The sequence below is a fragment of the Heliangelus exortis genome, chromosome 1 (genome assembly GCF_036169615.1).
Source record: "Heliangelus exortis chromosome 1, bHelExo1.hap1, whole genome shotgun sequence".
Classification (NCBI taxonomy): Eukaryota; Metazoa; Chordata; class Aves; order Apodiformes; family Trochilidae; genus Heliangelus; species Heliangelus exortis.
Window position 1 is genome coordinate 107817289 of NC_092422.1, and position 23209 is coordinate 107840497.

At 36.9% G+C, this 23209-nt stretch overlaps 1 protein-coding gene across 6 annotated transcripts; it reads right to left on the reverse strand.

The window, feature by feature from the left end:
- Positions 1 to 842: 842 nt before the first annotated feature.
- On the reverse strand, positions 843 to 22946 carry LOC139802249 (suppressor of tumorigenicity 14 protein-like). Of its 6 annotated transcripts, none has more exons than XM_071757258.1 (17): positions 22341 to 22726; positions 21840 to 22008; positions 21046 to 21170; positions 20052 to 20119; positions 18892 to 19073; positions 18757 to 18795; positions 17811 to 18000; positions 15297 to 15433; positions 13649 to 13746; positions 12582 to 12694; positions 11518 to 11651; positions 8506 to 8613; positions 7369 to 7488; positions 6945 to 7128; positions 5970 to 6241; positions 4555 to 4691; positions 843 to 1950 (listed from the first exon to the last, which is right to left on the reverse strand). In XM_071757258.1, exons 1-17 carry the CDS (start codon positions 22509 to 22511, stop codon positions 1792 to 1794), a joined length of 2406 nt encoding a protein of 801 aa, XP_071613359.1. In that variant the 5' UTR covers positions 22512 to 22726; the 3' UTR covers positions 843 to 1791. The 6 variants fall into 6 exon arrangements, 4 of the variants coding, with proteins under 4 accessions (XP_071613359.1, XP_071613341.1, XP_071613351.1 ...); XM_071757240.1 differs by having other exon boundaries at positions 17811 to 18030; XM_071757250.1 differs by having other exon boundaries at positions 17811 to 18027; positions 22341 to 22725.
- Between the last annotated feature and the right edge of the window lie 263 nt (positions 22947 to 23209).

Sequence of the window (23209 nt, forward strand, 5' to 3'; positions counted from 1 at the left end):
GGAACACTGCCAGAAGTTAAGATTTCTGATGCTGTGTCACAGCCACCACAGCAAAGGCACTCCATCAAGCTGAACACACAGATTGGTTTCATTCAGCAAATAAAAATACAAATTTCTCTCCTTTCTGTTCTGGAGAAATCTTAAAACTCCAGAGAACTGAGGATGAAGCTGAGCAGTCATCAAGATCAAAACACGTATCTGTATCTGCAAGATTTTACCTTCAACATCCTCACCAGAAAAAGCATTCCCAGTATGGGAAATGACCTTCATTTATTTCATTTCAAGTCACAGTAAAAAGACCTTACCTTTCAGCTGAATTGCCTGAAACCAAAGAAGTTTTTCTAAGTCAAATGAGTTAATGATTATGGACCTCACCCTGCAAAAGTCAAAGTCCTTTTATTTACATCTGTGAAGGAGCTCCTTACAAAGTCTTGAGTTTCTTTCCTCTGCATGATCCAACTTCCACACTTGGTGCTCTTCTTGCATGTAAACTAAGTGACCCTTCTGACACATAGAGCTGAGAAACTCTAAGAAAAAATGGGAAGTGGAGAAACAATCTTAGCTTTCTGACCTTGGCAGAAAACTGCTGTTGTTGTAGGAACAGCAAGAGCCAGTTTTCTTCCATAGTGAAGAAAACTCTGGTTTCAACATAAGAAAAAGAAACTTGTGCCTTAATAAAACAAGGATCATGTATTTACATACTGTAGAATAGAAGCATGCTGTGTGGATGGCAATGACTGGTACTAAAATTGCTGGCTTAAATTTTTTTTTAATATACACTAACGGTGAAAGCTAAACACTTGTAAATACTGAGCACAAATCGAAGACCAACTATGAAGACCACTCCTTTTATGTCCCTTTTAATGTCGTGTAGCCAGCTGGGCACAGCCCAGGAAGATACAAACCAAAAAACACTGACCTTGAAACTCTGCTGTAGAGCAAGGACATCAGGAAAAGCAGCATGGGAAATCTCACAAAGCGTACAAGAGCCAAAGCTGAGGAAACACACCCATAACGTATTGCAAACATCAGACCCCACAGCTATGTTCAAATTTTGAAGAAAATATAATAAAGCACCATAGTTTCCTTTTATTTAATTAACTAAAACTGAGTATTTGTTTCCTGTTATTTAAACATCTCAAAGAATCTAATTTGTGCTCTTCCAGTTCTTTAATGAAAATTTCTTGCATCCTAACATTTGTGAGATAAATGTAACAAATTCTTAGGAGAACACAGGAGACAGCCCAAAAGTTACAGTCCAGAAAGGAACAGTCATACAGTGGCTGCATAACTAGGGAATGAACTAATCTCAGCTTTGTACACTGTATTGATTATAGTACTTGTATATTCAAGAAACATGAAATAATGATTTATGTTTAGATTCCTGTGACATCTCTAAAGTAGAATGTATGAGTTGAATATATATGGGATGTGTCCATGGATATCCAGCTATGTGTATGTAGAAACTTACACAGATATAGAGCAAGGGAGATGAAAGGACGGGAGAGGATTTTCAAAAGAAAAATCTGGATGGACTTCTATTGTAGGTTCTAAGCCATTTCATGTTTTTAAGGCAGTGCTGTTTCTGCTGCTGTTGCAGATAAGGAAGATGATGTTGGTCTGAATCTGAACAGTTACTGCTAGGTGTACATCGAATGAGTTTCTTCACTAAAAATTCATCCACAAAGCAACAGTCAGTGGCATTTTCATGTTACATATCCAAGATGGACACAGCAGAATACAGTCAGAAGCAGCTTTCATAAGGCAGATTTGCATTTTTTCCTCGGCACATCAGTTTGCATTCCGACGAATCCACTCATAAAGTGCTGTCACCTTAGTGTATACACCAGGACGATTACGCCGGGCACATCCTTCACCCCAGCTCACAATGCCAGCAAGGTACCATCTATTTCCCTTTCCTGTGCAAGCCAAAGGACCTCCAGAATCCCCCTAAAATGAAGGAAGTTTGGCCATTAGCGCATGCATGCACTCAAATGCACACACAGAGCACTGCAACAAAAGTTAGATTATTTAAAAATAGTAAATACATGTCTCTGTCTTTCTCATATTACAATTTAATATTAGAATCTTCATTTGGATAGAAAATACCCAGCTAGATGTCAATTTAATTCAATTTATTTAAACTTGTGGAATAGCACACTACTCAATATAAAGCAATGGCAAGAAGTTGTTTGAAAATTTACTCATCGCTAATGTCACATTGTAGAATTCATAAAGCAACTGATCACAGGCTGAGTGGGGAGAGGAGAAGACAGAGATAGGAAGTAGGAATTCTGCTACCTTTTGACCATTAATTGCTCACAGGTTGAAGGCAGAACTCTTATTCTTTCTTAAGCAATAACAGAAAGATACCACACAACCCCAATAAAAACAAAACAAAAAAAAAAACCCCAAGCAAACAAACAAACAAAAAAACTCCACCCAACCAAAAAACAAACCAGGCACAATTAAATATTACCAGTGGTTTCATAATCAAGACTGTGTTTACATTCACAGAGGGAGAGGAAGAACGAAGACTAAAGAAGGTGTAAATAAGGACTGGTTTCACAAAGGGAACCCGACGCCCTGCACAGCTATGATGTGCAGCTACAAAGAATTCCCATTAAGTTCAGTTCACAGGATCCAAATCCATCTGCACTCACAAATCCTTTGTGCCCTTCATTGTTTCAGCTTTGTATGCCTTGTGTGGGCAGAGCATTTCACAGAACTATGAGCTGTGATGATTGCAGCTGATCTCTGCAGCTGTGCCTTACGCAAACAAGGCGGTCTGGCAGCCTTCAAGTGGACCCAGCAGTTTGTTTGCTGCTCCCACTTAGAGCTAAAACATGGCAGAAAATCAGAAGAAAGCCATGTACCAAGAAAAGAGTTAACAATAGAAAGCTTTCATCACCCCACCAAGCAGAATCATCTTGAGATAAGAAGCCAGAACAATTCTTCCTCTCTCTCAGGCTGATGTCATAATGTCAAGGCTGATCTCAAAGTAACTTGAGAAAGCAGGCATATACTTGCTGCCAATTACACAGCCAGTTCTGAAAGTCCAAAGGGGCTGTGTGCTGGTGGAGAGGAAGAATCCTAAAAAGAGGAACCAAGAACAAATAACATCCTAGAGTGATAAGAAAAAAGTATGAAGAAGAGTAAACATCTTATTTCTCACTGTAAGCACCACATCCTCTGAAGACAAAAGTTATTTAGAAGCTTCACATAAACTTTGCAGTCCGTGCACAGTTTATGGGTCTGTGAAGAAATGAAACAAGTCAGGTTGCCCATAAGTCTGGAACAGGAGTAAGAGGGTGTCAGGGTGCTGTTCTGTTTTCCTGACCTGCCAACAGGATTCCTTCTCTAGCACTTCAAAGGAAATAAACTACTGACTGAGAAGGAACAGCAAGGATGCTATGCATACTAAGAACTTAAAGGCATGCTGAGGCTGAAACACAGCATAATATGCTAGAAAGTGGATTGACCAGTGAGGTATATATGCAGATTTGTTAAAATATCTTCCTAAAAATTCAAGGGCATTTCTTAAGCAACACATTGTTTTGGAGGAACATTAAGTCTCTAAAATCACATGCTTTGCAAAACAATTCCAAGGTCTAAGGTTACACGCAAACTGCACATAAAGTTAACAAAAATAGTAATACATTGAATTAGAGGCCACAGGAGGATCCTGCAAATGGTCTTCTGTGTATAAGGAAGCTGAACCCTTTAAGTAATATGATCATGCAAAAATTATCCGATTCCATTAAAATAGTAAAATTCATATATTACAGAAAAATTCTATCAAATTGCCACAGTCTAAAATCAGGAGCACATTTCTCTCCTTCTACAAGGTCACTCATATAATGACTTTGTTTGTTATTTTGAAAGTGGATATTCATCCTCATAAGTTTAAATATTGCTAAAGCAGTCAGTTAGTCTCATACCTGAAGAAGGGGGCACAGTCAGGACAATTGGAGTACATCCAAACATCAATTCTTGATCTAAACCAGATCATATAGCTTAAAATACCATGATATAATCAAAACTTCTAATTATACACAAGAATGAACATATGAGTCTGAAAGGCAGTATTTCAAGTGCATTTACGAAACTTAGTTTACCCTTACCTTTTGTATTTTTAAAAACAATATATTACTCATTTTACTGTCCGAGTATTGTATTAGTCTCTCACACAGGCATCAAAAAAAGAAAAAAAACCATGTATAGCAAAAGTTGAAGATGGGCTTAACTCTGCTCCCTTTACCCTTACATCTCTGTTCTTTTATAGGAAATCTAACTGTTGAAGAGGAAAAAATTCTTTTCAACACATTTTACTCCTCATTTTTGCAAAGCAGCATTTCTCAAGAGATACAGAGATTATCTCTGCCAAATTTCCTTCCTTGTTTGGAAGAGCCTTTAGTTGCCATGTTAAACCATGCACACAAGTCATCTTACCCTATTACAAACTAAAAAGCAAAACACAAACCCCCGCAACTCTAAGCAGGTTTCCAATGAAAATAAACATTCCCTGTAGGTTCCCTACAAGTCCCAGGTTACCTGGCATGCATCAACACCACCACTAAGATTCCCAGCACACAGCATACGTGGTGTGATAAGATCATCATACAGCCTGTTGCAAACACTTTGGTTAATTATTCTCACTCGAGCTTCCTGTAGTGTTTTGGCAAGCTGACCTAGAAAAAACACAAGTGGTATTGTAGAGGTCATGGTGGTACAGATTTCTAACAGAGATACCACTTGTCAAAACAAAAGAGAATTGCTCCAAGCTCAAAATCTATGAAGCTGATGGCAAGAAACTAATTCCCCTCCCTTCAATTGCTGCATACCCTCAACTTTCAAAAGCTGGTGCCCACATTACCCCCTAGACATAGAGGTCCCATGTGCACTGCCCTCCCCCAGTCTTTATACATGTGGGCATCTTCTGCCAGACTGCAGTGAAAAAGCCTTGCAAATTATGAATATAAGATTCCACAAAACATAGCTAATTTTGAATGGCATGTCAAATTATTTAAAGTTTTTTATTGTTGTATGTGGCCCAAACATTGTCCTAGTTCTAGTAAATGAAATTTCCATGATCTTTTCCATCATCTTACCTCTAGGAAAGAACCTGTGGAATGAAGTTGATGGGGAGGGGGGAGAATAATTTTTAGAAGTCAAACCTGTAAGTCAAAAGTGATGCTAAGAGCTTAATTCTGTACCATGGACCATAAGGTGTCACTGTGAACTAAATGTCCTCAATAACATTTTGGCTCAACAGTGAACATAACCTTTTCTATACCTGGCTGATCAGTGGAAGTAGAGGGTCTTGGTTTGTTTGCCCATTTTGTTCTGAGCACGGATTGTCAATGAAAGAGGTAAGATGCTGAGGAGCTGAGACACAGCCAAGATTGTGCCTCACTGCCCTTCTCCAACTCTGTTTTTCTCCTGCCCCCCCCCCCCCCCCCCCGCACCATGCTACTCCAAGCTGTGCAGGCAGAACTCTTCATGGAACATACATTAATTTGCCTGTGGTTAGGACAGACAAAACAAAAACCTCTCAACAATATTTTTGCAATTATTGCTTTTCATGACCCCATATTGACAAATACAGTCTTAGCAACAGATTCCTCCTTTGCAATAATTGCAAGTCACAATTTTCTTTACTTGTAAGATTGCTCATGATCCATTCACCAGATAAAACAATCCATGAGCATGGAAAGGGACACGTTTTTGTAAAACTATGATAATTTGCTTTTCAATGGTTTGTGACGCCTGAGTATGAGTATAGACACTTGTCACCTGCTATCCAAGTGAAAATTCAGATTTCCCTGATTGTGGAAAAGTGTATGCTTGCTTTCTATAGACTTACTAAGTAAATCACAAGTATTTTTTCTTATAACTATAGAAATTTCATTATTAGAGTTTAAAATTAAGTCAAACTTGCAATAAGTGTATCCAGGAAATGAACATACTATTTTCTGTTATGGCTCCCCAGCCAGTTACATAGCAGGCAGTTCCATAAACAAATACTCTAGAGGTGCTGGGTAAACAAATGGGCTGTACCAGCTCACTGAAGAACACAGGTGTCTCCATTTCCAACAGGGCAATGTCATAGTCTGAGATAGATTGGTCATACTGTGGGTGGACAAGAATCCTTTTGATTGTTCTCATAGCTACACGATTACTCTTTTCATTAATAGTGTGTAAGCCCATATATGCTCTCCATCCTGAAGGATTGGAGTATCTGTAAAGAGAATGTTTTTAGAACATCCTGTTGGAAAATAATGCACTGTCAGTTCACTCCATTTTATCTGCTTTCCAGAATTTGATGAGATTCATGAAGATCAAAGTGAACGGAGTGGAATATCACATAGGGAGATAGATGCACTATAGTCTCTTAAAACATTAAATAATAGTTTTACTTACCATTTTGAAAAATCATCGTTTCTTGGAGATACAAGAAAAATTGATTGTAATGCATCATGCTTTAGAAGTCAGAAAGGTGTATTATTAAACACTATTTCCTCTTTGCCACTTGTAGGAAATATGTCTTTTCAATTTACACTACCTAAACTCAATGCTGGTGGGTTTTACACTCCATTTTTCAATAAATAGTCCTCTGCTTGAGGGAAAAGTCCATGGCTTTTACTCTGAAAATCCCTCCCTTCTAGAAAAATACACTATATAGTCTATACACTAAATCTAACAGAACAGTGTGTTTTATGATGCAGGATTCACTAGCAATGGAAGTAAGATAACCATCTCAGATACTTAGGACTTTTGAAGCCAGCAGAATACAATATTGAGGGGTTGTGTAGTACTATAATGTCAGAGGTATACACTAAACCAACTTATCTAGAAAAGGAATAGCTGCTGCAGATTTTTGGAAGTAACACTCTAAGGCTATTAAACTGCAAATATTGTATAACACTATAAATTCTTCATACCTCACAGAATCAGAATCCAGGAAGCAATGGGCAGCAGATATGAGCCACCTATTGGAAATAACAGATGCACCACATACATGGCCATGCACTCCCATCTGTAAACTTGCTTGCCAAGGCCACTTCCCAGATCTGGCATCTTCACCTCCAACAATTCTGTTTTTCTTAAGCTGGGGTCTTCCACAAGCTAGCAGAAATAATTGAATGAAACGATAACAAAAACCACAAGGTGATTTCACTTTGCTTTGTTTAGCATCTAAATTTTTATCTATGGACATCAAAGCTGATTCTTTTTCTTTTCTTTTTTTTTTTTTTTAATTCACACCTGATTCAATCCATTCTTCATTTAATAATGCTTGAGCATAACACTAGTTTCTGAGCCCTTTCCTTAACTCATTAACTGATTTTAAAATAAATGTTACCACACCGCAGTTCATTTCATCAGATCCATCTGCACAGTCTCTTTTCCCATCACACTCAGGATTTGTTTTCAGCAAGCATTTTCCATTGAGACATTTGTATGCATGTGGGGAGCAACTTTTGTAGGCTGAAAAAAGAGAAAAGATAGTATCACATCTTTGGAGCTGTGGTTTTGAATGATTAAAGAACTTGCACATTCAACTGATTCAGTGGTGAAAATTGTTTGGTGCTACACACTGAAGTGCCTGAAGTCATAGTCTGAACTGGAGTAAACTGGTCCCTTTGAGGAGGAGGGACAGAGGGTATGTTCCACTATTTTTAATGATCACAGTAATTTCAGTCTCCAATGTCCATGAAGAAAGACAGAAAAGCTTCCAACTGTCCTCATTCCCATTGAACTGAAGTCTAAACTGAGCAAGATAGGCTTGTTGGATTTGTTGTTTTACCTTTACCAGCTTTTCTGACATTACAAATTTTAAATCTTCAGAGCAAACACCATCTGGAAGTCAGTCTTTTTGCTTCAAAGTGAAGGCTGAGAAAATTGTGGAAGAGCTTTTTACCTCCCTTCAAGAAATTTTTGGTTAAGGATTATCAAAATTTAACACATGGGAATCTTGACAAATCTCAGCAATAGGCTTTCATTACTATAATTCTTACTATCAGTTGTTTATCAGTGACCTCTAAACAGTGGAATGTGGGGTTTTTTTATCTCCAGCAATCAAGAACATAGTCCTGGCTACCTCAAGGACCTAAGATTCAAATAAAGACAAATATTATAAAGACAAAATGCAGCAAGTCACTAGGGAGACAGTAGTAGTATTGTGATGTATCTGAAGTAAAGATACCATGGCACGTAGCAAAGGACAAAAGTCCCAAAGCTATTTTGTCTTCCTCCTTTACATTATTTGGTACTTTATTGCCAAATATATTTTGCCAGCATCTGGCAAAAATGTTCTCTTCTAACAGGATAACTGTTACCTTGGATTTTACTTCATTAATTTCTTGTCCAGACTCTACCAAGAAATAGTTATATTCTGCATGTTTTGTTTCCACTATTATGAAGCTTCTACTTAGTGCTATGAAAAAAATACATACAGAAATACTACATTTATCTTTTGGAAAATAGCTAAAAATGTATACTTACAACAGCTGTTTTCATCACTGTCCTCCCCACAACTGTCGTCATCTTTACAAGTCTTATACTGTTGCTTACACTTCCCATCACCACACTTCAACTGTTCTGGATTACAACCTGAAGAAAAAAGGTCTGTAAATGCTTCATAATCCAAATAGCTGGCTAGCAGACACATGCAACACTGCCTGCCAGGGCTCACAGGGATGTTACTGTGCTGTTTCTGCCAGACATTGATCTGCTTTAGTTTTGATAGCAGAAAAACACTGTCAGAGATTTGTTGCATTATCTATCTTGTGTTGTGCTCTCTGACTTTGCATTACCTTCTGGTCACTCTTTCTGGCATCTCTTCACATCTTTGATGAGCAGTGCCCAGCTGGGACACAGTACTTTAACTGAAGGCCTTCCCACTGGTGACTGGGAAGGTATTTTCAACCCCCTGTCCTACATCCTAGTATGACATTTTAAAAACACAAACAACAAAACTGCAAGCAGAACACAAACAGAAAATTCCATAACTTTGTGACTCTCAAGGCAGCTTTTGGGCCACTATTACCCCCAGCCATTTTGCAGCAAAAAAGCAACTTAGGCAATCCATGTGTATATTTGATTGCTTAAGTAATCAGGTCTTTATTGGGTAAAATGAAATTTTCTCCACATACATTCTCCAGCCTGTCAGGATCATTTATAAATCCACCTCTTTTTCTATTGTGTGACACTTTTCCACTTCATAATCATCTCCTTAATCCATCATTCAGACCATTAATAAAAATTATGAGATGTCCCCTAACAGATACTGTCAGAATGACAAAAAAAAAAATCTTTCAATTTTGATAACAATTGGCAATCATCCTCTGGAAAGAGTTTTCTGTATGTTTTTTCTCACTGTGTTTCTTTACTTACTGATAGATTTGTCACATCAGACAGTGTCAAAGTACAGTTTCTCCTCTGTTTATCCTCCCACAGCAGAGGACAAAACAAGATAAAAACCACCATGCTGTTTTGTAATACTTTTTAAATGTTTACATATAGGTTAGTTTTACCGCTTTTTACTTAATTTTTTTGAAGCTTAGCTTGAAAATATGGATATAAAATTCCCCTTGATTTTTCTGCTTTCTTCTCTTTAGAGATGAATTACACAACCTCTTCCCCAGACTTTTAGATCTTCAATAACATCTTTCACGTGATCCTCAGGATAGCCAATATTATAGAGATAATTTCAGCCAGTCTCTGAACTTCTAGAACAAACTGTTCACAGGAGAACACAAACAAGAGGTAATTGCCCACTACAACCTAATTCTTCACTACCATCTAAGTAGACTTTCCAGCCTTCAGACTGATTGCCTGAAGGAATGCATGTTCTATCTGCACATGGTAGGAAAAGCTAGAAAAATAAGAAACTAATGGCACTAGAAATGCTGTTGCAGTCTAAATGCATTAGTGCAGGACTGTACCATGATAAAGTATTAAAATGGCTATTAAAAACCAAGGCTAGTGTAATTTTTAAACTAAATTGAATCTCAAAGAAGAAAAAGTTATCTTACTTGGCATAATCTGCCAAGGATTTTAATCAGTCTGAATTAAACTAATACACCTAAATGGACTTAAAAAATATATTCACATCCAATGCCTTTCTCTGGAGTGGAGAGATACATAACTACTACCTATAGTGAACAACATCAATTTGTTAAGGTAATACAGTTTACACAGTGTCATTTAAAAAGAGAGAGAAAAAACCCAACGAAACAAGTCAAAACTAGGCATTCTTCTTAGTTTTACAACTGACATTTAAATGGTGTAGAAAACCATCTCTGCTACTACACAGCAACTTCATGTCTGATGTGAATAAGTGCCTTAGCAAACACTTTTAAAATTTAGCAAATTCATGCTGAAACAGCCTTTGACCAAGAATTTCTTTCACTTTCACTTAAATAGTATTGATGGTAAGGTATTTCTCTTTAGAAAAAAATTATTCTTAGGCTTTGACTCATCTGTGAACTGTTTTTTGAGGAAGGAACCAGAGTAACCACAGAATACAATAGTTTAACTTTTTTTTCCGGTAGAAAGAGAGACACACTGGTAGAAAAAGAAATCCCTGGAAATATCTGAGTCCTATAGAATGACTGACCTCAACATCTGTGCTTCTTTCTAATGAATGCTTTCACTAAACAAGAATCTGTACCCGAGATCTTAATATATAAATACTTTTAAATCAGCAAGGAACAGAACTACATTCAGTCAAACAGGCTGAGGATCTTAAGAGGTTTCACAAACTGAACTGTTCTCTTGAAATCACAGAGAACTTCAGCTACCTGGATGTTAATTGGGAAGAAGAAGTTGTTCGGCTGAGAAACAATGAAAGAGAGAATCTTTCTGGAAACTACTAAAGAGAAGGCATTTACAAAGAACATACTGCAAATATGTTTTTTTCTAAGAAATGTCACAAGTAAATAAATATATTTTTCTGAAAATCCTTGTTCCACTCTGTGGAAGCACATCCTCTCAAAAAAAAAAAAAAAATTAAAACATAAAAATAATAAAAGTGCAAAGACTATGGACTCAGGAAAGATCTGTAAGAAACCAAGTTGTATTTCTGTAACACCTGCTTGCAAGGGGCCCTTGTTAACTCCCAGTAAAACCTTCAATACTTTGTCTACATCTGGAAGTAGATTTAGAGCACACTGAGTTGCAGGTTTGAAGAAAAGTGACTATTCATAGTTGGCAGAGGAGTCATGCTTAGAGAGCTTCCATACTGTTTTCCTTTTGCAGCTTGGCTATTTTAGTAGCTTCTATTAGTAGCTATTTTAGTAGCTTCTAAAAGCATCTTTTATCTAATCTTGCATCTTTTATCTAATTTTGTACATCTATTTGATTAATTAGGCACATAATAATAGTTTAAACATTTCTCTCTTGAATTAGATTAAGAAAAAAAGGCAGGTCGATTTGTGTGTGATTGGTGCATCAGGAGTGGTTCCTCTAAGTTTCTTTTTTAAAATTAAGGTGCATGCATGCTTATTAACTTACGATCTGTGTAACTGAAGGCTTTGTATTCAATAAAAAACCCTCTGTGGGTGACCAGTTCATCAGAATGGAAGTTGATTGTGACAGAATAGCCATATTCTTTGTTTCTGTTGTTTTCTGAGAGAGTTTTACAGTATCTAACAAGGCAAAAATAATAATTAATTTCTAACCAAACCTGCCATACCCACCCACCTACCTCTCCTTTTACCGAAGGATACCAATCCCAAAAAGCTTTAAAACAATGCAATGAAGATATTTCTTAATATGTTTTTTTAGTGTTAAAACAGCACAACAGAAGTATTAGAAAGACTATTTAGAAATGCCTTTTAACTCCACAGTTTTGGGGGAGACTAGCAGACTTTGAAATAAAATACAGCAAGATGATTAATGTCAGAATCTACCTCAGGAATACCAACCCCTTCTAAGCATGCTTGATTTCAGATCTCCCATTTGGGTTTGCAAGCCCAGAAGACTACAACTACAAATGCAGTAATGGACTCATGAAGCCAAATGCAACAGCTGTTGCTGGTTTCAATATGCTCCTTCCAAGAGACAAATCACTCTGAATACCATTTTGGTGGGGGCTTCATTTTTTTGCTGGGTTTTATGTATTTGTGGTTTTGTTAAGCACACACATTGCAATTTGTCTTATTTACAGAAAATAATTATGTTCACTGAAGTGTGACTTGTGTAGGAAATGAAACTTCAGATAACACAAGTGCTTCATCCATGTCAAGATCATTGTTAGGAATTTACAGTTCACCTGCAGATGCATAAAATCCTACAGTTTTCTGTGTCATTGTTCTTAAGAGGAACAACAACAACAAAAAAAATAAATAAATGTGTAACACTCTAGAAAAGCATGATGCTTAAATTAACATGATGAGAAATGTTTTGTAGTAGGGCAGAATTAAAAGCATTATTCTGCCAAAATTAAGTGGAAGTGTGCCAATTCTTGTTGAAAAGTATCTGTCTGTACTGGAAGTTGTGAGATATTTTTTCTTAAGTAGAGCATGCTGCACAGAAAAGTGGAACTAAATACATCAGAAAATAGTGTATTTACTTACCTAACCCCATCAATTTCTAACCAGTCTTTATCACATTTACTGGACCCTGGAGACTTCTCTTGAATTTGTATTATGAGGATTTTTAACAAGAGCTTGTAACCAGGCAATGGTGCCTACAAAAAAAAAAAATTAAAAAATCAAAGCATAAATAACCTCACACATATACCCACACAACAAAAAAGCCTCTGCTTTTAAGATGGTAATTCTTGTTTTACTTCTTATCAGATTGAAAAAAACTGTATTTTTTATGATGCAAATAACCACCTTTGAAGAACAAAAAAACATTACTATTTTACACATGTATAGAAACTGTTACATAAAAGAATGTAAGTATTCCCTCAGTCAGCACAAAGGACAAACTTAGGTTCCATGCTATGTTTGTACTACCATATGTTCCTGTAGGTCAAATAAGAGACTAAAGAAATCTATGGCAGCTTGTTACTCAGTCATATTAGCTATGACCTCTCTGTTTTAAAAAGCCATTTCCTTCTCTTTCCTGAATGTAGATGAGAGTTTTGTGCTACAAACTGCTAATAATTTTGATTGGGCAGATGAAGGGTAGAGACTGCTACTAACTCTGAGACATGAAGAGCATCCTTTTCCAGAGAAAGGGAAAAAATACACCAGGAAGTTGGTAGAAATCATGAGATGAATTTATGAGTGAGGGAAGGTCCTGTTTCTGCAGGACTCGGGGAAAAAGAGTTAGTAGTGGAGTGTGGTCTCCATCATGTGAAGCATGATTTACGTGACCATTTCTTCTTTCTGACATAAAAGCCAAGACCTAACCACAAGTAATTTTCTCTGGTTGCCAGAAGTTTTCATCTTACCCATCACTTTGTTTCTGCCATGAGTAATACTCAACTTTTAGAAGATGGCAAAGTTTCCCAACCATAACTGGCACTTACGTGTGGCACAGAATAGAAGTAGGTACTGGAGAGGAAGTAAAGTGCAGTGTACTTAGGAGGCTTTCCCTTCATTTTACCCACATCAAAAGCCACTTCTCCCAATTTATGTCTATATCACATAAAGCAAAATCATCGTTACTCAGAAAAGTTCCAAGCACTTACTCTGATGATCCAGCTGCAGTCAATATTTGGTGGGTAGTAACTTGGGTAATAAGGGGAACTCAGTGTCCCATTCCAGGATATATAATGACCTCCACACACTAAGAAAGAAACATATTAAAAAGGAATATCATTGTCTCACCTGGGCTACATTGCAGTGCCTATCACTTGCTAGGACCCTTATCTATGTACAGAGTTAGAAGACAAGGTCATGGCAATATTAAACTCAGGTTTTGCTTGTATTAACAGAAATTCATGTGACTTCCAACTACCCATCACGCTGAATTCCTCTTATTTTTTTTAACAAATTACAGTAAGGGATAAGCCCAAACCACCACTGACTTTAAAAAAAAAAAAAAAAAAAAAAAAAGAAAAAAAAAAAAGAAAAAAAAAAAAGAAAAAAAAAGTTATTCTGTGGTAAGTGGAAGAATCAATTAATTATGTACAAAACAAACTTGCTCTGTAAAATTCACTTCTGAGCTTGCTGAAGACATTTTCAAAAATATAAAACCAATTAGTCTAATGAAGTGAAACCTGATTAATTTCTTGTAAACCTGAAAGCTTGTGTATCAGTTCTCTGTTTGAAAATTGCCACGTTTGCATAATGCCTTTGAGGTTTTATTTTCCACCAAGAACTCTCCCAGATAGACAGTCCTTAGTGCTTTTTGTTTCCTTTAGGTAACACAGTAAATGCAAACATGAATATAATAGAAATTACAACAATTTTGAAAATGCAAAAATTTTGTAGCAATAACTGGACAATATACCTTTTGAAGTGCCCATCTTCAAAACAATGAAGGAATTCTAGTCTGTGATGTGCGTGGAATGAGTATTTGTTTAAACAGCATCCTTATAGATGTAAAACTGAAATGTGTCAGCTGTGGAGAAGTTTATCCACACGCTCTCCCCAAAGATTTGTTCCACAAGTGAAAGAATAGTCACTCCTTAATTGTCAAATTTCTTCCACTTAGACCTTACCAAGCAACTGTAGATAAACTTTCTCTTGTGAGACCCCTTGTGTCTCTTATAAAATACTATGGCTTATCATAATTCAGAATATTTCAACTAGCCACCCAGAACTCTCTCAAAATTCATAATACTCCATAGGTTTGAAATATATGTCTTGGGCCTTGAATATACTTTTCTTCTTCTTCTTTTTCCTCTTTTTTTAATGCATTTAACTACACTGAACAGTACTTTCAGAAAAGGATAAAAGACATATTACCATTATTTGCTCTTGTTTTCATTTTTCATTAAAAATGCATCCCCTCAGCTGGTGATAGATTGCCAAAATTGAGAAACGTACTCCTCTGCCAATGGGGTTATCTAGATTTGGATAGACACATAGTGCCTCTACTGCTATCTGGCAGGCTGCTCTGTTACCATTGCTCAGTATTACCTGTGTCATGAGAGTAGTGCCTGGGAGAGCAGGATTTGGGAGCAATCAGGAATCAAAAAAAATCTCCCAGACCAGAAGACACTATTCTTCGTTCAGTTCTCAGATTTTTTAAATGTGGATGAGAATGATAATTCCCAATTTATATGCCACCATTCTCTCCTCATGGATATGTTCAGCCAATATCAACTATTTTAGATCCAAGAAGAGGAATAAGGGTCTTACATCAGATGATTGTTTCTGTCAGTTACTTACTGATTTTAGGAATGGCTTGGAAGTGAGCTTTTAGTATGTTGCTCTCATCTCTTGGGTCCAATGAGAAGGTGAGCAACATTACATTACTTGATGATGTTAAGCGCACAACAGGAGTCCAGGCCCCAGATCCACACCATCTGAAATATCACAAAAATTGCAATTAAAAAAAACACATAGAAAATTCCCACATTCCAGTCATCTTTGTTGAGAACTAGGCAGAAGTAACACTGATCTACTCATCTGTGTTTCAGAAGTATTCCCCTGGCTACCACTTCCCTTCTGTTGTTCCACTCAGTTAGTACTATATGAGAGGCTACAGTTTTCTCTAGAAAAACTGAGTCTGAGTCTAGAAAAATGGAGGCTGAGTCACTAAGGGTGGATATCATAGATATTCTTGCCTAGCAGGTGCCCTGGAGTTTTCAGATCTGTAGAAGCATCAAAAGGGCAATGCTAGTTTGCATAGCACTGAAAAAGCCACAAGCACCAGTGCAGCAGCGTTGTGCAACACCTATGCAAGAAGTAAGAAGTCCAAAGTGTTACCAGTCCATTACCATTCACCTTAGTTTCATATCACAAAAGCTGTCACAAGATGCAGAGTCCCACACATGGCAACTATTTATTTGTTTTGTTCTTTTCTTTAAATAACAAGTTGATTTCTGTCCTGAAGCTTGGATACTCACTGTAACTTTGAAATTGACAGTGTATTTTTTATTTCTTTTCATTAACTTACAAATCTGCATTTGAAAAATGTCAGTCAGATTTATTTTTTATATGTACAGTAAATTAAAAACATTAAGATCAGAGCTCACGGGAAGAGGGTTTCCATCACGTCCCTGAATGAATTTTTTTGACTTATCACAGTGATCCAAGGTGGTAGTATAAAATAATTTTTTTAAACTTGCTTTTAGCAGACTATCCCCTGCTCCCATTTCATGTGATTCTAGAAAATGGACCTATGGCTAGCTTCTCTTTTGAAACCATTATTAAACAATACCTGTCAACGATTACAGTTACAATACCTGTCACATCCTTTATAAAAGTAACAACTTGAGTCACCTCAGCACTTTGCTATGTGGAAATCTTTCAGTGGTTTGATCTTCCAGACAGCTGAAAGCCTGGCTTATCCTCTAGCTGTACATTTTGTCACTGTCTCATCAGAACAAGGCAAGCACATGTAAGAGGAGTTGTCCATATGAGACACCTATTTTCACAGTACATCTCACTGTCTCAGCTCACGCTTGTCACTGCACAGCTGTATGACTGCAGTTTATAGAACCTGCTGTAAATCTTTCTAGTCATCACATGTGATCTTAAAACTGGATGTCAGGGAAAACCAGCTATAATTCCCAGCACTCATGGTTTTGAAGATACTATTGATTCTACTGCATCTGCCCTAAGTATGTGATGAGCTACTTCTAGAGTAGAGGTGCCATAGGGCTCTGAATATAATTTCCACCATGAAATTTTGTTCCAGCTCTTTGTGCATTGATGTCTATCATTCCTGAACTCTCTCTCTAACAGCTTACTGTATGGATGTTCTCTGTTACATCATATGCCCGTGCTGCTTTTTCTAGCTTCCAGGTGTTTTCACACACATGACAGGATAGATTTCTGGTTCCCAAAAAGCTGAGCCACTGCTAAAAATGCAGCAATGGAGTAAAAGTTGTGGCAACAACCTGCAGTTAGCAGCAAAGCAGATGCAGCCCAGCATCAGGAACAGGATTCTCCGTGCTGTGCTACCATATGAGACCTCATGCTTACTCCATGCCTGGCTCTCTGACAGTCTGCCAGTTATGTATACCTTGCATGTTGTACTTTATACAACAAAGACACAGACAGAAGTCTATTAATAGAGCTGAAGAGGACTACTTAGTGATTTGAAATAAGTTAAATAGTGACTAAATATATGTGTTTCAGGTGAATCTGCATATTCATCTTACCTCTTTCTCAAAGTTCTTAAATAAACCCAAAATCCCCACCATTGAAACCACCCGTCCTCCAATATTAAAACTTGTTTATTTTTTTTGTTAATGAAGATGGGTTGAAATTTTACTCTAAAAAGTTGAAGCACTGTGGGCACTGGAGTCTGCAGTATCATCTGCTCTTCGTTATGCACATGGATTATACAGTGACTCTGGGCATGGAGTCTTCCATAGACACAACACCTCTGTTATGAACAGGAATTTTCCTGCGACTGGACTGCTATAAAACATGTGTATTAAATAATAGAATACAATACACTAAAAAAATTCAAGTCTATCTTTTTTTAGTTGGGACTCAAGCTGCATGAAACTGAAACCAGTAAAAATCAGTCGTTAAATAAAATCCACAGGAATTTACAATTTGTTATGGGGCTGGGGAATGATATAGAAGACCTTTTTATAACCTCGTGCAAGATTTTTTACTAAGTTGTATTTGGAATCTTACATTTTAGAAGCCTGTTTGCTATAATTTTGGTATCACAGAGAGTTTCTTAGAGATCAATTAAACACCTTTTTTTGTACTATCATGTACCTTGTGATGATCTTGTTCTGCAGAGGAAGAAGGAAATCATATGCTGATAAGTGGTGTGATGCACAGCTCTCTGGAGTGACACCATGTGAAGAGGTAACTACCAGTCTCACCACACAGTTGGAAGGAACTCGCAGTCTCCATTGATAAAAAGACTTTTTGGGATTCATCAGAGTTAGAGTCCTGTTGTTACCTGGCTTGGCATACAGGTCAAAGGATACTGCTATACAAAAGAAGCTAGATCAGTAGCTGAAAAATTATTAAGTTGAAAGATAAGTTAAGTTATTGGGTAAAATTTCAGAAGAGGTGGAAACAATTACCTACTTGCCCTTCTGACTACTTTCAATCTCCTCTTCCTGTACTTGTACAACCCTATTCCCTTTTCCCAAGTAAGCAAAACACCTCACCACCATTGGCTCACCAGACTCTCAGCAAGCAGGAGAGGACTTGGCTGCAAATGCTGTCATATCTGCTTAAAACCTACTCCTTTCTTTGCCATTTTCTCTTCATCCTTCCTCATGCAACAAGAGCATTAAGAATATGAAGCCAGTTTTGAGATGTGCTTCATATGGAAAAACCAGGCAAAAGGGAACTAAAGCACTACAGTATCTGACTGATCACTATGGTTAACCACATTATCTAGTCAAAAGGCAAATAAATTATGTATAATGTTATATAGTAGCTTTTTAGAAGAGCTGAGAAAAGGTGCCACAGCTCATTGTGGTTCAGTGAGAATAAATTCATTTCAAGTGTTCTAGAAAGAATACTAGAATAAAATCTCTAAGGCATTTTTATCTCAGCTTTTATGTGAAGCACAGGCCAGGGAGGTACCTAGTCTGGTTCCTTCGGAGGCCCTACAGGTATAAGACTAACTGGAAAATTCCCATTTTTTTGTTACGGGATTTACTTTTCCACCAAGTGATATTAGCTGGGATCAAAGAAGAATTACCTGATTTTAACATCACATCATATTCTGTGGAATCTGAAACTGAAATTTAATAATTATCAGCTACACAAGACAAAGACACAAACTGGAGAAAGAAAAATAGACATAATAGGTATTAAAAGACAGGTACATTGTTACCAAAAAGCTCCATTGTAATGAGATCAAAATCTTCCTCCCCAGAAGAATTGTTCATAAGAGCTGCTTGTTTACTACTGATTTCTTTTTGCTCCACTGGGGTTAATTTTTTAATAGCAGCAATGACATCTTTTGGTGCCCAGAATGTATTCCAGTAGTAAGCTCGAAGTCCAGACTCTCCTTCACTATGGGGGGGAAAAAAAACACATCATAAGTACACTCTAATTAATATTTTGGACATCCTTTCCACTAGTCTGCATTTCTGATTCACACTGTTGAATTGATGTGCAAAAAATCGCAGCAGAACACATTGACAAAAAGGGCTCTTTTTCAACTATTGCTTTTTCTACACCATAGAAATACTTTAAAAAATACTATTCAAACAGTAACTACACCTTATAGAAAATTCTTACAATAATTTTAATCAAAGTGGATGTTTCCATCCCTGCTGCATAATTATATACTCTTAAGGCTATATTATAGCTCTAGACACTTTTAAAAGTTATTAAATGTATCTCACACGATACATCAATATAACTTTATGCCCATGCACTGGTAGAACATTTTACACAACTGTTAAAACAAATAAGATGTATGTAGAAAGTATCACTTCAGTGACTCAGAGAGTCTATCACAGCCTTCCTTTCAAAATGGACTATGGACAGACTTTTCAGAAGTTTCCAAAGCCTATCAGGATAGCAGTGTCCATCTGCTCAATGCATTTACGTATCTCAGATGGAGCTTAACTAGAGTGCCCTACCCAAAACTGTACTTTCAACATTTTGTTTTGAAAAGTTAGAAAGCAACTTCTTTTCAATAGACAAAACAAAAATAAGATTCTGCAAGCAGTAGAGAAAAAAGCCTCCTGAAATTTGCTTTCAAAAATAAAAAGTAGACAAATAAATAGGCTACAAAGTAATCCATAAACCAAGGCACGATTAATTAGACTTCATTTCTCTCACTGCTTTTACAGACCAAGACAGAATTCATACTGTTAGCTTAGATTTTATGTCCCATACTGAAGTGCATTTCTGCATTTTTTCATTTTCTCTTACAGAGATCAGCATATTCTTCCAGATAACTAATTTAAAATACATGAAAAAGGGTAAGACAAACATAACTGAATATCTGAAATTTATACCACATCCTGGGACAGAACCTACCTGAAAGCAGCCACTACAGACTTCAAGTAATACTTTCCCAAGGATGAAGACTCATAGGATTCTGCAAACTGGCAGTTGAGTAATGGTAAATTAAATTGTAAAAAGTGTCATTTTAGTGCCAATATATGCAATATTGTGTGAAATATTAATATTATTCCTGCTTTCCTTCTTCCTTTCCCCCCCTCCATCTCACAAGTACTATTATTTTCACAAAATATATCACAAAGGTTCATAAACGTGCATTCGTTTCCACTAAAAAATATGCCTTTTCACTAAAAAATATTTGCCTTTAAGACCACTGACATAGCTCTTGATTATTAGCCTTGAAAAAGAAGCTTTTACAAGCACATCGATTTTTTTTGCTTTAGTCTTTGAATTTTTGGCCTATAGTCCAGACATGAGCAACGTGTATTGGCTGTGCACAAAGCAGCTTTGAGATACTAGATTAGCTCTTCTGGCAAATGCAGTGTAACAGAGAACTGCTTTGTGTCTAAGGCTGCTGCTGTTCACATGCACCCAGGAAACAGAATTGGTCTCATAAATAGGAACTCACATAAGAAGTGCAAGAAAGCAAGCATTGTTGTGAGGGATAAGGGAAAATCAAACAAAACAAAACAAGAAGTTAAGCCTTGAACTTGAGCTATAAGACTTAAAAGAAAAAAGAGATCAAAGAAAAATGTAGCAAGGAAGAGCATCTAAGTAAAGTAAAACAAAACAAAACAAAACAAAACAAAACAAAACAAAACAAAACACACATTCCTAATTTGTCCATAACTTTGAAACTTCCAGTTTTTATTACCTAGGAAATGTTGGCTTTAGAGACACACAACCTCCTCTGTCTAGCTACATTCCTAAAGCTATAAATTGCCAAGGCACTTGCTAGTTTTAAACTTGTAATATTGCAGAAAAAAAATAATTGGGACTAACTGGAATCTTTTGCTTTTCAGTCTGATTCTGTAATACATGTCATTGCTATACTTATGGGGGAACTTACATAGTTTTGGATTGCTTCTGCTTGCAGGAGGAATTTCTGTGACTTTGGATTACTGAGGTCATTTGTGTAAGTCAAATTAGGAATTTCTACACTTCCACCAATATACATAAAGGAGAAAGCTGGAGCTGAAGAGAAAAAAAAAAAGAAAAGAAAATCAGCACACCCAGTAAAAAAAAAAAAAAACAAAAAAAACCAAACTTCCCAAGAAAGAGGGCTTCAGAAGCCTGCATTTGTTTTGGCATCTGTAGGCATCAATTCTTAAGAGAAACAGTAGTAGCCAGAGGACTGAGTCTGTCACAATGACAGAATAGTGTCCAGACGGAAAGGGGTGAGTTTCAGGTTGAGACACCTGTCTGCTAGCAATCTTTGATTGTAAAAATTCAATTTTTTGCAGTGTTATCCTCCTAAAGAGAAATCATTTTAATGGGTATAAGATGATATATAGGAAGGAGATAAAACAGGTACCTGTTCTGTTTTGAAAAAGTGAATGAAGGAAAGACAGACAGTTAATTCTATAGGTTCTTGGAAAAGATGACAGTTATAATAATGATGCTATATATAAATAGAGACAAAAAAAAAACAGTGGTAAAAGATATACCTTCATTATTCTTGCACAACTATCAACTGCTAACTGTTGTGCATTTTGCTACCTTAGCAAGGCCATTAAGAAGGGAAAGGGTCCTTCATATATGCATTATGCACTTAGCTGCACAGTGCATGGGCTTTTCATCTTAATCATTCACACAGTGCAAAATACCCCTCCCATCAAGACCACACTGTGGTGTAACACTTACAGAATGAGTAGTGCAGGACTAGCACAATTACTGTAACTATTAAAGTAACTATAAGTAATATTCCCAGAAGCCATCTTCTCCAGAAACACAACCTCATCCATTTGAAGAAACAATATTTCTGATGTAAGCTTTCTTGGTAGGACAAGCAGTAGCGAATATGCTGACTTTCCTAGGGAAAAACATGCAAAGGCATCAATTAATAAAATAAATTTAAAAAAAAAGAAAAAAAAAAGAAGAGTTACTGCCCCTTTGGTTTTTAAAGAGGTTTAAGTTAAGATAACATCTTTCAAGTTATCAGCTACATCACATGTGAAAGCCCTGTGTTTCTCAGCTGCCTGTTTGTGGGATGCATTTAAAGCTAAACAGCGTGGGGAACAAATTGTTATCATTTTGATTAAGAGCAATTTGCATATGACAAACAGAGTTCAACACACAGCAGAGTGGGCAGAGAGATCATTCAGTGTGTTCCTGCTGTAAAGCTTAGGTGGTGGTGTCTCTTACCTGTCCAGAGTCGTAGGGATCTGGTATGCTGTACACAGAGATGCGGCTGGAAGGGAAAGCCCGGACCATGATGATCTGACAACTGTTCTGGCAAACCGAATAACCAGCTCCTAAATGAACCTCATTTCTTAAACGTAACCCAAAACAGCAGCATACTGCTCGCCCTGCCATGCAAACCAGACTGCTCTCATTTCACCTTTGCCATACTGCTTGAAGCTGGAGCCAGCTGATCTGCAACCAAAAAAGGTGGGGAGGAAAAGTTGCCATCACTGTAACTCTTTGTTTCCCTGACTGGCTAAATAGGATAGAGATCCCACCATTTGAAAACAGATCAGCTACCCATTTCTTTCAGAAATACAAGAACAGAAATCTTTGAAATTTATGACACAAAGACTCACAAGGAATTTACAGGTAAAAAGTTGCAGAGCAAGTTACACACAGAAAACTCCTAAGGAACACCTGCTGGAATCCACAGAAATGTTTATGAGAGAGAAGAGGTTTGCAATTCCACAGGCCACCTGAATTTTCCAGCCTCAAGCCTGTAAGAGTGAATACATGTTATTGCAAAGCAATTCACATTTCTATTGGAATTAAAACCAGTTTTAACTCAGCAAGCCACTAAGTCCAGAGTATCCTGCATGTAAAATAAAAAAATCAAGAGTATACATGAGGAAATAACATATTTTATACCTGGGGAGAAAGAGACAGAGTACACTTGCACAGAGAGCAAATCCTGGAAAAAACAAACAAACTCTAAACAACCAGGCCCAAGAAAACCCAGCTCCAGAAAGCAAAAAAGGAATAAACAAACCTCAACAACAATCACATGGAGACTAGAAAAGGGATTAATTGGAAGGCAATCCTCACAG

Excerpts from the sequence above, each read along its gene's own strand:
- LOC139802249 (XM_071757240.1), bottom strand. The coding sequence starts at position 22,511 with ATGGCAGGGCGAGCAGTATGCTGCTGTTTTGGGTTACGTTTAAGAAAT. Across the intron at positions 22,009-22,340 it reads ATCCCTACGACTCTGGACAG|GAAAGTCAGCATATTCGCTA; the intron begins GTAAGAGACACC and ends GTTTTTCCCTAG. Across the intron at positions 19,074-20,051 it reads TCTGTAGTGGCTGCTTTCAG|TGAAGGAGAGTCTGGACTTC; the intron begins GTAGGTTCTGTC and ends TCCCCCCCATAG.